General features: G+C 41.0%; 1 protein-coding gene across 7 annotated transcripts in view; it reads left to right on the top strand.

The window, feature by feature from the left end:
• Positions 1-17,196, top strand: part of RALGAPB (Ral GTPase activating protein non-catalytic subunit beta) — an 843,236-nt gene that overhangs the window by 365,524 nt on the left and 460,516 nt on the right. For all 7 annotated transcript variants that reach the window (XM_053712501.1, XM_053712446.1, XM_053712384.1 and 4 more), the window contains one exon: positions 14,722-14,786. In XM_053712501.1, the coding sequence (XP_053568476.1) occupies positions 14,722-14,786 (65 nt within the window). The remainder of the gene's footprint in view (positions 1-14,721; positions 14,787-17,196) is intronic.

Below are 17,196 nucleotides of genomic sequence, written 5' to 3'. Positions count from 1 at the left end.
GAACTGGGAAGTGGATTTTCTAAGTCGTCAGACTTTTCATCCAGGGGATTGGGAACCCCATCCGGAGGTGTTGCACAATTGATTCAGCAATGGGGTACACCAGAATTGGATCTGATGGCGTCTCGTCAGAATGCCAAACTTCCTCGATACGGGTCCACATCAAGGGATCCTCAGGCAGTACTGATAGATGCTCTAGCAGTACCCTGGTCGTTCAACCTGACTTATGTTTCCACCATTTCCTCTCCTTCCTCGTTTGATTGCCAGAATCAAACAGGAGAGAGCTTTGGTGATTTTGATAGCACCTGCGTGGCCACGCAGGACTTGGTATGCAGACCTGGTGGACATGTCATCTCTTCCACCATGGACTCTGCCACTGAGTCAGGACCTTCTGATTCAAGGTCTCTGCGACTGACTGCTTGGAGATTGAACGCTTGATCTTTTCCAAGCGGGGGTTCTCTGAGTCGGTCATAGATACCTTGATTCAGGCTCGAAAGCCTGTCACTAGGAAAATTTATCATAAGATATGGCGTAAATATCTTTTTTGGTGCGAATCCAAAGGCTACTCATGGAGTAAGATCAGGATTCCTAGGATTTTGTCCTTTCTCCAAGAAGGATTGGAGAAGGGATCGTCAGCTAGTTCCTTAAAAGGACAGATAGCTGCTTTGTCTATTCTATTGCACAAGCATCTGGCAGATGTCCCAGACGTTCAGGCGTTCTGTCAGGCTTTAGTTAGAATCAAGCCTGTGTTTAAACCTGTGGCTCCGCCATGGAGGTTGAATTTAGTTCTAAAAGTTCTGTTTCTAGTTGCTATCTCTTCAGCTCGAGGAGTTTCTGAACTATCTGCATTACAATGCGACTCGCCTTATCTTGTTTTTCATGCTGATAAGGCGGTTTTGTGTAACAAACCTGGGTTCCTCCCTAAGGTTGTTTCTAACAGGATTATCAATCAGGAAATTGTTGTTCCTTCTCTGTGTCCTAATCCTTCTTCTAAGAAGGAACGTCTGTTGCACAACTTGGACGTGGTTCGTGCTTTGAAGTTTTATTTGCAGGCAACCAAAGATTTTCTTCAAACATCTTCTTTGTTTGTTATCTATTCTGGAAAGCGTCAAGAGGCTACGGCTACCTCTCTTTCCTTTTGGCTGAAAAGCATCGTCCGTTTGGCTTATGAGACTGCTGGACAGCAGCCTCCTGAAAGAATTACAGCTCACTCTACTAGAGCGGTGGCTTCCACATGGGCTTTTAAAGATGAGGCTTCTGTTGAACAAATTTGTAAGGCTGCGACTTGGTCTTCGCTTCATACCTTTTCCAAATTTTACAAATTTGATACTTTTGCTTCTTCGGAGGCTATTTTTGGGAGAAAGGTTTTTCCAAGCAGTGGTGCCTTCCGTTTAGGTTCCTGTCTTGTCCCTCCCTTCATCAGTGTCCTAAAGCTTTAGTATTGGTATCCCACAAGTAAGGATGAAACCGTGGACTCTGTACATCTTGCAAAAGAAAACAAAATTTATGCTTACCTGATAAATTTCTTTCTTTTGCGATGTACCGAGTCCACGGCCCGCCCTGTCTATTCAAGACAGATAGTATTTTTTTATTGAAAACTTCAGTCACCTCTGCACCTTATAGTTTTTCCTTTTTCTTCCTTGGCCTTCGGTCGAATGACTGGGGGGTGGAGTTAAGGAGGAGCTATATAGACAGCTCTGCTGTGGATGCTCTCTTTGCCACTTCCTGTTAGGAAGGATAATATCCCACAAGTAAGGATGAAACCGTGGACTCGGTACATCGAGGTAAGCATAAATTTTGTTTTTTTTTGGTCCAGGGATGGACTCTATCATATCCACGGTCACGGGAGGCAAGGGTTCTTTCCTTCCACAGGATAAGAAGAATAAGCCTAAGGGCTCTACTTTTTGTCCCTTTTCGTTCGGACAAGTCTCAACGCCAGCAGCCTGCTGTGAAAACTGAGCAGTCCAAGGGATTTTGGGAGCCAGCTCAATCTTGGAACAAATCCAAGAGCAAGAAGCCCGCTGAGACAAAGTTGGCCCCCGATCCGTCACTGGATCGCATAGGGGGCAGATTATCTCTGTTCACAGAGGCTTGGATATGAGATATTCAGGATCCTTGGGTTCTGGAGGTTATCACCCAGGGTTACAAGATAGGGTTCAAAACTCATCCACCCAGGGGCAGATTCCTCCTGTCAAACCTATCCTCAAGATTCAAATTAAAGCAACAGCACCTCCATTCTGCATCAAAAAAATCCTTTAATGGTGAGACATCACAGCATACAATAACAATGTTTCGGTCAGCAATTGACCTTAATCATGTTATGATAACATGCTTTAATTTGAATCTTCTGTGCTTAGGGATCTGTGCAGGGTCCCTGCAACGTGCACCCGGCTATTGGACTGTGAGTGAGTGCTGGGCTATATTTCTTGTAAAAACCTATCCTCAAGACCAGAAAAGAGACGCCACCCTATGGTGCGTGAGGGATCTCTCCTCTCTAGGAGTAATCATTCCAGTACCTCTAGCAGAAAGGGGTCTAGGGTACTATTCAAACCTTTTCTTGGTCCCATAGAAGGAGGGCACGTTCCGCCCGATTCTGGACCTAAAGTGCCTAAACAAGTTTCTGTCAATTCCATCGTTCAGAATGGAGACGATCAGATCGATTCTGCCCCTAGTTCAAGAGGGGCAATTTATGACAACAATAGACTTAAAGGATGCTTACCTTCACGTGCCAATCCACATGGACCACATCAGGTTCCTGAGTTTCGCTTTTGTGGGCTAACACTTCCAGTTTGTGTCCTTGCCGTTCGGTCTGGCGACTGCCCCAAGTATCTTTACCAAGGTTCTGGGAGCGGTGGTAGCGAGAGCCAGAGGTATTGCGATCGCTCCTTATCTGGACGATATCCTGGTTCAGACTTCGTCCTACACTCTTGCGGAGGACCACTCGAGGATTCTTCTTCGATCCCACGGATGGAAGATAAACAAGGCAAAGAGTTTGGTTCCCAGCAAGAGGGTGGAGTTCCTGGGCATGATCATAGATTCCATAGCTATGAAAATATTCTTGACAGATCAGAGACGTTCCAAGATCTCGGCCAGCGGTCTTGTCCTTCAGTCCTCCTCAAGGCCATCTGTCTCCATGTGTATGGAGGTGATCGGACTCATGGTTTCCAGCATAGATGTCATTCCTTTCGCCAGGTTCCATCTAAGACCTCTGCAGTTATGCATTTTGAGACAATGGATCAGCGATCACTCAGGTCTTTCCCAACAGATCTTTCTGGACAATCAAGCGAGGGAATACCTCTCTTGGTGGGTCCGCCCTGGACGGCTGTCCCAGGGAATATCCTTTTTGAGGCCATCCTGGGAGATTGTGACCACGGATGCAAGTCTATCAGGATGGGGAGCTGATTGGGGTGCACAGGGCAGGTGGACTCAAGAGGAGTCGACCCTTCCAATAAATATCTTGGAACTGCAAGCAATATTCCTCGCTCTGAGGGCTTGGCCCCTCTTGGGGTTGTCCCTTTTCATCAGATTCCAGTCGGACAACATTAAAAGCTTCCTAGCTATGATGGAGATGTCTCGGATTCTGGAATGGGCAGAGACCCATAACTGCTCACTCTCAACGATCCACATTCCAGGTGTGGACAACTGGGAAGCGGACTTCCTCAGGAGACAGTCGTTTCATCTGGGGGAATGGGCTCTCTTTATCCTGAGGTGTTTGCGGAGATCTGCAACAGATGGGGACACAGGAGATAGATCTCATGGCGTCCAGATTCAACTTCAAGCTACCCAGATACGGGTCACGGTCCAGAGATCCCCAGGCAGAGCTGATAGATGCCTTAGCGGTACCTTGAGAATTCAACCTAATTTACTTATTTCCTCCATTGCCACTTCTCCCTTGAGTGGTGGCACGCATCAACCAGGAGAAAGCTTTGTTCATTCTGATTGCTCCATTGTGGCCATGGAGAATGTGGTTTGTGGACCTGGTGGGAATGTTGTCATCTTCTCCATGGAAGTTGCCCTGTCGTAGAGATCTGCTGGTTCAGGGTCCCTTTCTTCACAAAAATCTTGATTCTCTTAGGCTGACTGCGTGGAGATTGAACGCCTAGTCTTGGCCAAGAGAGGGTTCTCGGAAAGAGTGATTGATACTCTCATTCAGGCCAGGATACCGGTCACTCGTCGCATCTATCATAAGGTGTGAAGAACCTATTTATCCTGGTGTGAGGAACATGGATATCCCTGGCACAAGGTTAGGGTATCCAGGATTCTGGCTTTTCTCCAAGATGGTTTGGATAAGTGTCTTGCCGCCAGTACATTAAAGGGACAGATTTCGGCCTTATCGGTTCTGCTACACAATAAGCTAACGGAGCTTCCTAATATTCAGTCCTTTGTTCAGGCTTTGGCTAGAATCGGACCGGTATTTAGAACTTCTGATCCTCCTTGGAGCTTGAACTTTGTCCTTAAGGTTTTGCAGAGGGCTCCATTTGAGCCCTATGCATGCGCTTGACATTAAGATTCTTTCCTGGAAGGTTCTATTTCTACTGGCTATTGCTTCGGCTCGCAGAGTGTCTGAGTTTGCGGCCTTGCAATGTGAGCCCCCTTACCTTGTTTTTCATGCTGATAAGGCTGTGCTTCGCACTGGGTTGGGGTTTCTTCCCAAGGTAGTGTCAGATCGTAACATCAACCAGGAGATAGTAGTTCCTTCCTTGTGTCCTAACCCTTCTTTGTCTAAGGAAAGGTTACTTCATAACTTGGATGTAGTTCGAGCCTTTCAGACAGACTTCGTCCTTATTTGTCGTGTATTCAGGGAAGCGTAGGGGGCAGAGGGCCTCTTCCACTTCACTGTCTTTTTGGTTGAGGAGCGTTATTCGTTTGGCCTACGAGACATCGGGACGTAAGCCTCCTCAGAATATTACAGCTCACTCAACTAGGGCTGTGGCCTCCTCTTGGGCCTTTAAGAATGAGGCCTCTGTGGAGCAGATTTGTAAGGCGGCTACTTGGACCTCCTTGCATACTTTTGCAAAATTTTGCTTCGGCAGAAGCTGTTTTTGGGAGAAAGGTTCTGCATGCTTTGGTGCCCACAGTATAGGGTCCGCCTCCTTTTACCCTCCCGTTTTGTTCATTGTGTCCTCTAGCGCTTGGATATTTGTTCCCACAAGTAATAAATAAAGCAGTGGACTCTCCTCCCATTAAGATTGAAAACATAAATTAAGCTTACCTGATAATTTAATTTCCATCTGTGGGAGAGAGTCCACTGCTCCCGCCCGTTTCTCCGGTGGGCGAACCTAAATTTAATTTTATCGTCTGATATTTCTCCTACTGTTCCTTGTTCCCTTGGCAGAATGACTGGGGGATGAGGGGAGTGGGGGAGGTATTTAAGCCTTTGGCTGATGTGTCTTTGCCTCCTCCTGGTGGCCAGTTTCTTAATTCCCATAAGTAATGAATGAAGCAGTGGACTCTCCTCCCACAGATGGAAATTAAATTTATCAGGTAAGCATAATGTATGTTATCCATTAGCTTCAACCTAAATGGCTGAAGATTGCTTTAAAATAAATGGCTGAAGTTTTTTGCTACACTACAGAAAAATGTTGTGTTAAAAAGTGGGAGAAAGGGGGGAGGGAATGGATGTAAAAACTATCTAAGGGATCTGGGAGGGGGTGGGGGTTGGTCTTTGGGGGGGGAAGCTACACTACAGGAAAAAAAACTATTTTATTAACTGGTTACTGGCAGCTGCCTGTACTCAAGATGGCTCCCAATAAGGTAGAGGGAGAGGGTTAGAGAGCTGGTTGGGGGCTAAGGGGGGATCCTACACAGCAGCATATGTAAATATGCTTAAAAAATAAAAAAATAAGACCTTTTTATTTTAATACTGGCAGACTTTCTGCCAGTACTTAAGATGGCGGGGACAATTGGTGGGGTGTGGGAGGGAAGAGAGCTGTCTGGTAGGGATCAGGGGGTGTGATGTGTCAGGTGGGAGGCTGATCTCTACACTAAAGCTAACATTAACCCTGCAAGCTCCCTACAAGCTACCTTATTAACCCCTTCACTTCTAGCCATAATACATGTGTGATGCGCAGCGGCATTTAGGGGCCTTCTAATTACCAAAAAGCAACACCAAAGCCATATGTCTGCTATTTCTGAACAAAGGGGATCCCAGAGAAGCATTTACAACCATTTGTGCCATAATTGCACATACTGTTTGTAAATAATTTCAGTGAGAAACCTAAAGTTTGTGAAAAAGTGAACATTTTTTTTTATTTGATCGCATTTGGCGTTGAAATGGTGGCATGAAATATACCAAGATGGGCCTAGAGCAATACTTGGGGTTGTCTACTGCACTAAAGCTAAAATTAACCCTAGAAGCTCCCTACATGTACCTTAATTAACCTTTTCACTCTTGGGCATAATACACGTGCGCTGTGCAGTGGCATTTAGCGGCCTTATAATTACCAAAAAGCAACGCCAAAGCCATATATGTCTGCTTTTTCTGAACAAAGGGGATCCCAGAGAAGCATTTACAACAATTTATGCCATAATTGCACAAGTTGTTTGTAAATAATTTCAGTGAGAAACCTAAAGTTTGTGAAAAAGTGAACAATTTTTTTTATTTGATCGCATTTGGTGGTGAAATGGTGGCATGAAATATACCAAAATGGGCCTTGATCAATACTTTGGGATGTCTTCTAAAAAAAATATATACATGTCAAAGGATATTCAGGGATTCCTGAAAGATATGTGTTCCAATGTAACTTGCGCTAATTTTGAAAAAAAGGGGGTTTGGAAATAGCAAAGTGCTACTTGTATTTATTGCCCTATAACTTGCAAAAAAAAGCAAAGAACATGTAAACATTGGGTTTTTCTAAACTCAGGGCAAAATGTAGAAACTATTTAGCATGGGTGTTTTTTGGTGGTTGTAGATGTGTAACAGATTTTGGGGGTCAAAGTTAGAAAAAGTGTGCGTTTTCCATTTTGTCCTCATATTTTCTAAAAAAAAAAAATATAGCAAATTATAAAATATGATAACAATAATGGTATCGTTAGAAAGTCCATTTAATGGCGAGAAAAACGGTATATAATATGTGTGGGTACAGTAAATGAGTAAGAGGAAAATTACAGCTAAACACAAACACCACAAAAATGTAAAAATAGCCTTGGTCCCAAACGGACAGAAAATAGAAAAGTACTGTGGTCATTAAGGGGTTAAGAAACTTTCTAATTTACTCCTATTATGAATTTTTCTTTGTTTTCTTGCTATCTTTATTTGAAAAAGAAGGCATTTAAGCTAAGAAGCCAGCCAATTTTTGGTTTAGGACACTGGATAGCACTTGTTTATTGATGGGTGAATTTATCCACCAATCAGCAAGAACAACCCAGGTTGTTCATCAAAAATTGGCCGGCATCTAAACTTACATTCTTGCTTTTCAAATAAAGTTACCAAGAGAATGAAGAATATTTTATAATAGGAGTAAATTTGAAAGTTGCTTAAAATTGCATGCTCTAGCTGAATCACAAAAGAAAAAAATTGAGTTCAGTGTCCCTTTAAGTATCACTCCCCTTCCCCCAAACCCCAGTCATTCTCTTTTCCTTGGTGTATGGCGGAGGTGAAGTTTTGGTGTCTGAAGAAAATTGGATTTCTTTTGCTACAAGCAAGATTTTAACTATTATAGAAAGTGAGAGTAGGTTTACCCTGTTCTTTCCCTTTTTTCATGGGTTGGTCTAGCCGTAGTCCACGTTAATCTCTTCAGCAGGGTAGTGGTGCCTTTAAAGCAGTTAGGAACTTATGAGGTGGGCCTCACTGCGTTTTCCAAACATGTTGCTGCCCTTGTATTGAAAGCCAGGGTAGGTTTACTCTGTTCTTTCTCTTTTCCACAGGTCTCTGTGAGGAGTGGCTACCTTTCATACCGTGTGTGCTGTCCTCCTGCCGGACAGCTAGAAGTGCAGGTACGTGTCTTTGTCTTCTGGGGATGTGAGGCTGGCACTGAAGTGGTTAAAGGAAACCCTCTGCTTTTACTTATGGGACTAATATACTGGTTTCTGGACTGCATATAGGCAGAGAGCATGCACATTGGCATGTGAAGCAGCAGGAAGCTGCTCATACAGAGACTGGGGTCCATCTCCTTCATGAGATGGAAGGGGTTAATCTTTTGTGGCTCAAACGTTTTATTATTGCACTAAATACACTTTCAACTCTGTGAGTTAAGTGGTGTTGTGGGCATTTTATGTTTTATATAGCTTATCTTGAGTTGCGATCTCTACATTGAAGGTTTTGCCAGGCTCAGACGTAGGTAGAGCTTTTTTCCCCGCTCTAGTTTCCGTCCTTCCGGCTTGAAGCGCATGCTCTGCTTGTGTGTTGGGCAGCTCCTCTTACAGGTCACTTGTCTTCCAGCTCCGCTCCTGAAAGCTTATCGGAGCAATCTCAGCAACTACTGTTGTGGAGTCCAGGTTATTCTTAGTTAGTTTCCAAACGAAGGGGCAGGTAGGCACCTCAGTCTCTGGCTGAGGTGTAGAGGTGAGCTAGCAAGACTTTAACTGATTTCCCTTTTCTGCCCAACATATTATTATTTGCAGTCATTTTAATCCTGCAAGCTGTGAGGCCAGTATGCTTTTTTTAGAAGTAACATATATTGCGCCTTTTTTTAATTTACTTAAAGTGACAGTACCATCATTTAAATATTGTTTCTCTGAAGCTGACTGCTTGGAGATTGAACGTTTAGTTCTATCTAAGCGTGGTTTTTCTGAGTCGGTCATTGAGACCTTGATTCAGGCTTGCAAGCCTGTTACTAGACTAAGATTTACCTTAAGGTATGGCGTAAATACCTTTATTGGTGTGAATCCAAGGGCTACTCATGGAGTAAGGTCAGGATTCCTAGGATTTTGTCTTTTCTCCAGGAAGGTCTGGAGGAAGGATTGTCATTCAGTCCTCTGAAAGGTCAGATTTCTGCATTGTCTATTTTCTTACATAAGCGTCTAGCGGAAGTGCCAGATGTTCAATATTATTGTCAGACTCTGGTCAGATTCAGGCCTGCGTTTAAGTCTGTTGCACCTCCTTGGAGCCTTAACCTTGTTCTTAAAGTTTTGCAGCAGGCTCCGTTTGAGCCATTGCATTCCATAGATATTAAGTTCTTATCTTCGAAGGTTTTGTTTCTTTTTGCCATCTCTTCTGCTCGGAGAGTTTTGGAACTCTCGGCTTTGCAGTGTGATTTGCCTTCTTATATTTCATGCTGATAAGGTGGTTCTTCGTACTAAGTTGGGTTTCTTCCTAAAGTGGTTTCAGATAGAAATATTAATCAGGAAATTGTTATTCCTTTATGTCCTAATCCTTCTCATAAGGAACGTTTGTTGCACAACTTGGACGTTGAGCGTGCTCTAAAATTCTACCTACAGATGACTAAGGATTTTCGCCAGTCCTCTGCCCTGTTTGTTTCTCTGGAAAACGTAAGGGTTCAGAAAGCGACTGCTACTTCTCTTTGGTTGAGAAGTATAATTAATTTTGCTTATGACACTGTGGGTCAGCTGCCTCCTGAGAGAATTACGGCTCATTCCATGAGGGCTGTCTCCTCTTCTTTGGCTTTCAAAAATGAAGCTTCTGTAGAACAGATTTGCAAGGCTGCAACTTGGTCCTCTCTGCATACTTTTTCCCAATTTTCCAAATTTGATACATTTGTCTCGGCTGAGGCTTCTTTTGAGAGAAAGGTTCTTCAAGCGGTGGTGCCTTCTGTTTAGGTCTACCTGTCTTGTTCTCCCTCCCTGGTCATTTGTGTTCTCTAGCTTGGGTATTGGTTCCCATCAGTAATTGAGGACGTCGTGGACTCACCATATCTTAGGAAAGATAACATCATTTATGCTTACCTGATAATTTATTTCCGGATATGGTGAGTCTTTGCCCCCCACCCTTTATTTTAAGACAGTTAATTTTGACTAAACCTCAGATACCTCTACACCTTTGTGTTACTTCTTTTTTCCATTTTCCTTCAGTCGAATGACTGGGGTTTGTGGGAAGGGGAGTGATACTTAACAGCTTGGCTGGGGTGCTCTTTGCCGCCTCCTGCTGGCCAGGAGTGATATTCCCAACAGTAATTGAGGATGACGTGGACGCACCATATTGGGAAATAAATACATTTTTCAGGTAAGCATAAATTATTGGGGTTTTTTTTTTTAAATCTTTTGGCTACTTTTAATTTAAAAATAAAAAAATTACATTTGAGACATCATCTCTGATGCTGAAGTTTATAATCTGAAATGTCCTAAAAAAAAGCGCAGAAATGTAAAGGCAAAATAAATATATTAGTTCATGCCATAGATAAAAAAAAATTGAGAAATTACCCAGTGTTCTCCACAGGAAATTTTGCCAGCCAGGTGGCAATATGAAGTAGCTGAGTGGGGGCAGTGTAATATTTTCTAATATTATATAATTTTCTGCTATCCAAAGCACCAATTAATTTAACATAAATGTATTTAATGATAATTTGTGCCAAAAAATCATTGATCATTTTAGCTTAATATTGTGTAAGATTTTAGGCGGGTAGTCAGTAAAATCAGCCGGGTGGTGCACCTGCTAAAAAGGTCCTTGGGAGAAGAACACTGTTACTTTAAAAATATTCAACTAGTACAGGGCTCAACAAACCTAGGAGCCACTGGCTCCTAAGGTTTTGGATTATTTTCCATATAGCTATATACAGATACTATTGTCTGACTCCTAAAAGTGTGCTTGGCTCTTAAATATTCTTACTGGCTCCTACATTTTTAACAGATTTGTCCCTGAATGATACAGCTTAGTATAAAATTATTTATTTCATGTAATTAGCAAGAGTCCATGAGCTAGTGACGTATGGGATATACATTCCTACCAGGAGGGGCAAAGTTTCCCAAACCTTAAAATGCCTATAAATACACCCCTCACCACACCCACAATTCAGTTTTACAAATTTTGCCTCCCATGGAGGTGGTGAAGTAAGTTTGTGCTAGATTCTACGTTGATATGTGCTTCGCAGCAGGCTGAAGCCCGGTTTTCCTCTCAGAGTGCAGTGAATGTCAGAGGGATGTGAAGAGAGTACTGCCTATTTGAATACCATGGTCTTCCTCTAGGGAATCTATTTCATAGGTTCTCTGTTATCGGTCGTAGAGATTTCGTCTCCTACCTCCCTTTTCAGATTGACGATATACTCTTATATACCATTACCTCTACTGATTCTCGTTTCAGTACTGGTTTGGCTATCTACTATATGTAGATGAGTGTGTTAGGGTAAGTAAGTCTTATTTCTATTTATGACACTCAAAGCTATGGTTGGGCACTTTATATGTAAAGTTCTAAATATATGTGTTTAAACTTATATTTGCCATGATTCAGGATAATCAGTATTCCTTCATTCAGACTGTCAGTTTCATTTTTTTGGGAAAATGCATATAAATTTTATTTTTCTTACCTTAAATTTTCAATTGACTTTTTTTTAAAAATTGCGGGCTGTTAGGCTCGCGGGTGCAGAAAATGCTTCTATTTATTGCGTCATTTTTGGCGCAAGACTTTTTTGGCGCAAAAATTTCGTCATTTCCGGCGTCATAGTTTGCGCCGGAAGTTTTCACGTAATTGCGTCATTTTTTGACGTATGTGTATTGCGGACGTTTTTTTGGCGCCAAAAAATATGGGCGTCATTCTTGGCGCCAAAAATGTGAGCGTCATACTTGGCGCCAGTTTTTTTCACATTATTTCAGTCTCACTTTTTAGTTGCTTCTGGTTTTCTAGAGTCTTGTTTTATTTTGCATTTTTTCCCATTCCTGAAACTGCCATTTAAGGAATTTGATAATTTTGCTTTATATGTTGTTTTTTCTTTTACATATTGCAAGATGTCACTACCTGACCCTGGATCAGAATCTACTTCTGGAAAAGCGCTGCCTGATGTCGGTTCTACCAAAGCTAAGTGCATTTGTTGTAAACTTTTGGTAACTGTTCCTCCGGCTGTAGTTTGTGTTAGTTGTCATGATAAGCTATCAAACGCAGATAGCATTTCCATTAGTAATAATCCATTACCTGTTGTTGTTCCTTCAACATCTAATGTTCAGGATGTTCCTGTTAATGTTAAAGAATTTGTTTCTAATTCTATTCGGAAGGCTCTGTCTGTTATTCCTCCTTCTAGTAAACGTAAGAGGTCTTTTAAAACTTCACATATTTCAGATGAATTTTTAAATGACCGCCATCATTCTGACTTATCTATTTCTGATGAGGATCTATTTGGTTCAGAAGATTCTACCTCAGATATTGACACTGAAAAATCTTCATATTTGTTTAAGATGGAGTTTATTCGTTCTTTACTTAAAGAAGTGTTTGTTGATTGCATTAGATATGGAGGAGTCTAGTCCTCTTGATATTAAAACTAATAAGCGTTTAAATTCTGTTTTTAAACCTCATGTAGTTATTCCAGAAGTTTTTCCAGTTCCTGATGCTATTTCAGAAGTCATTTCTAGGGAATGGAATAGTCTGGGTACTTCATTTACTCCTTCTCCAAGGTTTAAGAAATTGTACCCTTTGCCATCTGATATAGAGTTTTGGGAGAAAATCCCCAAAGTTGATGGGGCTATCTCTACTCTTGCTAAACGTACTACTATTCCTACGGCAGATAGTACTTTGTTTAAAGATCCTTTAGATAGGAAGCTTGAATCCTTTCTAAGGAAGGCTTATTTATGTTCAGGTAATCTTCTTAGACCTGCTATTTCTTTGGCTGATGTTGCTGCAGCTTCAACTTTCTGGATGGAGGCTTTAGCGCAACAAGTGTCAGACCATAATGTTTATAGCATTGTTAAACTCCTCCAACATGCTAATCACTTTATTTGTGATGCCATTTTCGATATCATTAGAATTGATGTCCGGTATATGTCTTTAGCTATTTTAGCCAGAAGAGCTTTATGGCTTAAGTTTTGGAATGCAGATATGACTTCTAAGTCAACTTTGCTTTCTCTTTCTTTCCAAGGTAATAAATTATTTGGTTCTCAGTTAGACTCAATAATTTCAACTGTTACTGGTAAATATAGGGCTGCTAATCGTTTTCGTTCCTTTCGTCAGAATAAGGAACAAAAGCCTGACCCTTCCTCTAAAGGAACAGTTTCCGTTTGGAAACCTTCTCCAGTCTGGAATAAATCCAAGCCTTTTAGAAAGTCAATTTCTTCAAGATGGTTTGGATAAGGGTTTGTCTGCAAGTTCCTTGAAAGGACAAATCTCTGCTCTTACGGTTCTTTTTCACAGAAAGATTGCTAATCATCCTGATATTCATTGTTTTGTACAGGCTTTGGTTCGTATCAAGCCTGTCATTAAGTCAATCTCTCCTCCTTGGAGTCTTAATTTGGTTCTGAGGGCTTTACAGGCTCCTCCGTTTGAACCTATGCATTCTCTGGATATTAAATTACTTTCCTGGAAAGTTTTGTTCCTTTTGGCCATCTCTTCTGCTAGAAGAGTTTCTGAGTTATCTGCTCTTTCTTGTGAATCTCCTTTTCTGATTTTTCATCAGGATAAGGTGGTGTTGCGGACTTCATTTAATTTTTTACCTAAGTTGTGAATTCTAACAACATTAGTAGAGAAATTGTTGTCCCTTCATTGTGTCCTAATCCTAAGAATTCTCTGGAGAGATCTTTACATTCTTTGGATGTAGTAAGAGCTTTGAAATATTATGTTGAAGCAACTAAAGATTTCAGAAAGACTTCTAGTCTATTTGTTATCTTTTCTGGTTCTAGGAAAGGTCAGAAGGCTTCTGCCATTTCTTTGGCGTCTTGGTTAAAGTCTTTGATTCATCATGCTTATGTGAAGTCGGGTAAATCCCCGCCTCAAAGGATTACGGCTCATTCTACTAGGTCAGTTTCTACTTCCTGGGCTTTTAGGAATGAAGCTTCTGTTGATCAGATTTGCAAAGCAGCAACTTGGTCTTCTTTGCATACTTTTACTAAATTCTACCATTTTGATGTTTTCTCTTCTTCTGAAGCAGTTTTTGGTAGAAAGTACTTCAGGCAGCTGTTTCAGTTTGATTCTTCTGCTTATAATTTCAGTTTTTTTCATTATAAGATTAAAACTTTTTGATTTGGGTTGTGGATTACTTTTTCAGCGGAATTGGCTGTCTTTATTTTATCCCTCCCTCTCTAGTGACTCTTGCGTGGAAGTTCCACATCTTGGGTATCTGCTATCCCATACGTCACTAGCTCATGGACTCTTGCTAATTACATGAAAGAAAACATAATTTATGTAAGAACTTACCTGATAAATTCATTTCTTTCATATTAGAAAGAGTCCATGAGGCCCACCCTTTTTGTGGTGGTTATGATTTTTTTGTATAAAGCACAATTATTCCAATTCCTTATTTTTGATGCTTTCGCTCCTTTCTTATCACCCCACTTCTTGGCTATTCGTTAAACTGAATTGTGGGTGTGGTGAGGGGTGTATTTATAGGCATTTTAAGGTTTGGGGAACTTTGCCCCTCCTGGTAGGAATGTATATCCCATACGTCACTAGCTCATGGACTCTTGCTAATATGAAAGAAATGAATTTATCAGGTAAGTTCTTACATAAATTATGTTTTTCATTTACTCTCTGTAAATTTTAGATCAGGTTATAAAAATAGAAGACTGAAATAGGAAGTGTATGTAATATTATATGCAGAACAAACAATTTATGCAGAAGTTTTAAAGTGATGCAGCAAATGGTGTAAATTCCTGTTATAGATTCTAATGCAGATTCTTTTTTATGTTTTAAAGGTGCAATGTTGAATATTGTCCAAGATTCTGCATTTTTAGAAGCCACTGGTAATCAGGTTGAAATGGTAAGAAATAATTTGACCAACAGAATGCTTTTCTTAATTTACCTTTTGTTTAAGTTTAACTAATCAATGTTTACTCATTTCTGTTATACCTAAAATAATATACTGGACATCAGTGAGTGGCGACTCTAGGAACAATATATAGGGGGGGGGGCACATAAGATACCACAGTCAAAACTGTGGGGGCACTAATAATTTGACGGCTGCCTTAGGCCTCGCATAGGGTTGCTACCTTTTCTTGAAGCCAAACCCGAACACTGTAGTGGCGCACAGCAAATTTTTTGTAGATGTGTGTATATGTCAGTGTTTATGTGTGTATATATAAGAGTTGCCACCTGTCCAGGATTAACCCGGACAGTTTGGGTTTTGAATTATGTGTCTAGGTTTATGATGAAGTTGTGATCCAGGGAGAAACATAAAAAAAAGAGGAGAGACAGACAGACAGAGAGAGAGTGAGAGAGAGAAAAGAGGGAGAGAGATAACTGCAAAAGAGTGGGAAAAAGAAAGGAGGGAAACAAAGCTGAGAGGGGAGAGAAAAGAACAGATAGTGAAATACAGTTTGTGTGTGTGTGTATATATGACTGCTTAATGAGGGGAAGAAAAATCCTAGAGTGTCAGCTAAAGACTTACAAAAGTCACTGGCAATTGCTAACATCCCTGTTAGCGAATCTACAATACGTAAAACACTAAACAAGAATGTATTTCATGGGAGGATACCACAGAGGAAGCCACTGCTGTCCAAACAAAACATTGCTGCACGTTTACAGTTTGCACAAGAGCACCTGGATGTTCCACAGCAGTACTGGCAAAATATTCTGTGGACAGATGAAACCAAAGTTGAGTTGTTTGGAAGAAACACACAACACTATGTGTGGTGAAAAAGAGGCACAGCACACCAACATCAACACCTCATCCCAACTGTGAAGTATGGTGGTGGGGGCATCATGGTTTGGGGCTCCTTTGCTGCGTCAGGGCCTGGACGGATTGCTATCATCGAAGGAAAAATGAATTCCCAAGTTTATCAAGACATTTTGCAGGAGAATGTAAGGTCATCTGTCTACCAGCTGAAGCTCAACAGAAGATGGGTGTTGCAACAGGACAATGACCCAAAGCATAGAAGTAAATCAACAACAGAATGGCTTAAACAGAAGAAAATACGCCTTCTGAAGTGGCCCAGTCAGAGTCCTGACCTCAACCCGATTGAGATGCTGTGGCATGACCTCAAGAAAGCGATTCACACCAGACATCCCAAGAATATTGCTGAACTGAAACAGTTCTGTAAAGAGTATTGGTCAAGAATTACTCCTGACTGTTGTGCACGTCTGATCTGCAACTACAGGAAATGTTTGATTGAAGTTATTGCTGCCAAAGGAGGTTCAACCAGTTTTTAAATCCAAGGGTTCACAGACTGTGATTGTCTATTGTTGTGACTTAGATGATGATCAGATCACATTTTATGACCAATTTGTGCAGAAATCCATATAATTACAAAGGGTTCACATACTTTTTCTTGCAACTGTATATGTCTAAATATGGGAGGGCACTCACAGGACTTGAATTGAAACAAAGAACAGTATAATTTTATTTCCTAGTTAATTTCACATTAATTGTAGACATCTACAATTAATGTGAAATTAACTTAGAAATAAAATTATACTGTTCTTTGTTTCAATTCAATCCCTGTGAGTGCCCTCCGACATTTAGATACTATTACACGAGGACAGCACCCAGGCCGTAATTACACCCATGTGGAAGGAGTGCTGGGCTAACGGCTATGTATTATATATACAGTGGATATAAAAAGTCTACACACCCCTGTTAAAATGTCAGATTTCTGTGATGTAAAAAAACGAGACAAAGATAAATAATTTCAGAACTTTTTCCACCTTTAATGTGACCTATAAACTGTACAACTCAATTGAAAAGCAAACTGAAATATTTTAGGTAAAGGGAAATAAAAAATAATAAAATAAAATAATATGGTTGCATAAGTGTGAACACCCTTTTATAACTGGGGATGTAGCTGTATTCAGAATTAAGCAATCACACTCAAAATCATGTTAAATAGGAGTCAGTACACACCTGTCATCATTTAAAGTGCCTCTGATTAACCCCAAATAAAGTTCAGCTGTTCTAGTAGGTCTTTCCTGACATTTTGTTAGTCGCATCCTACAGCAAAAGCCATGGTCCGCAGAGAGCTTCTAAAGCATCAGAGGGATCTCATTTTTAAAAGGTATCAGTCTGGAGAAGGGTACAAAAGAATTTCCAAGGCATTAGATATACCATGGAACACAGTGAAGACAGTCATCATCAAGTGAAGAAAATATGGTGCAACAGTTACATTACCAAGAACTGGCTGTCCCTCCAAAATTGATGAAAAGACGAGAAGAAAACTGGTCTTGGAGGCTGCCAA

Source organism: Bombina bombina, chromosome 1 (assembly GCF_027579735.1).
Source record: "Bombina bombina isolate aBomBom1 chromosome 1, aBomBom1.pri, whole genome shotgun sequence".
In the NCBI taxonomy this organism is placed as follows: Eukaryota; Metazoa; Chordata; class Amphibia; order Anura; family Bombinatoridae; genus Bombina; species Bombina bombina.
This window is presented reverse-complemented; position numbering and strand designations above follow the sequence as displayed.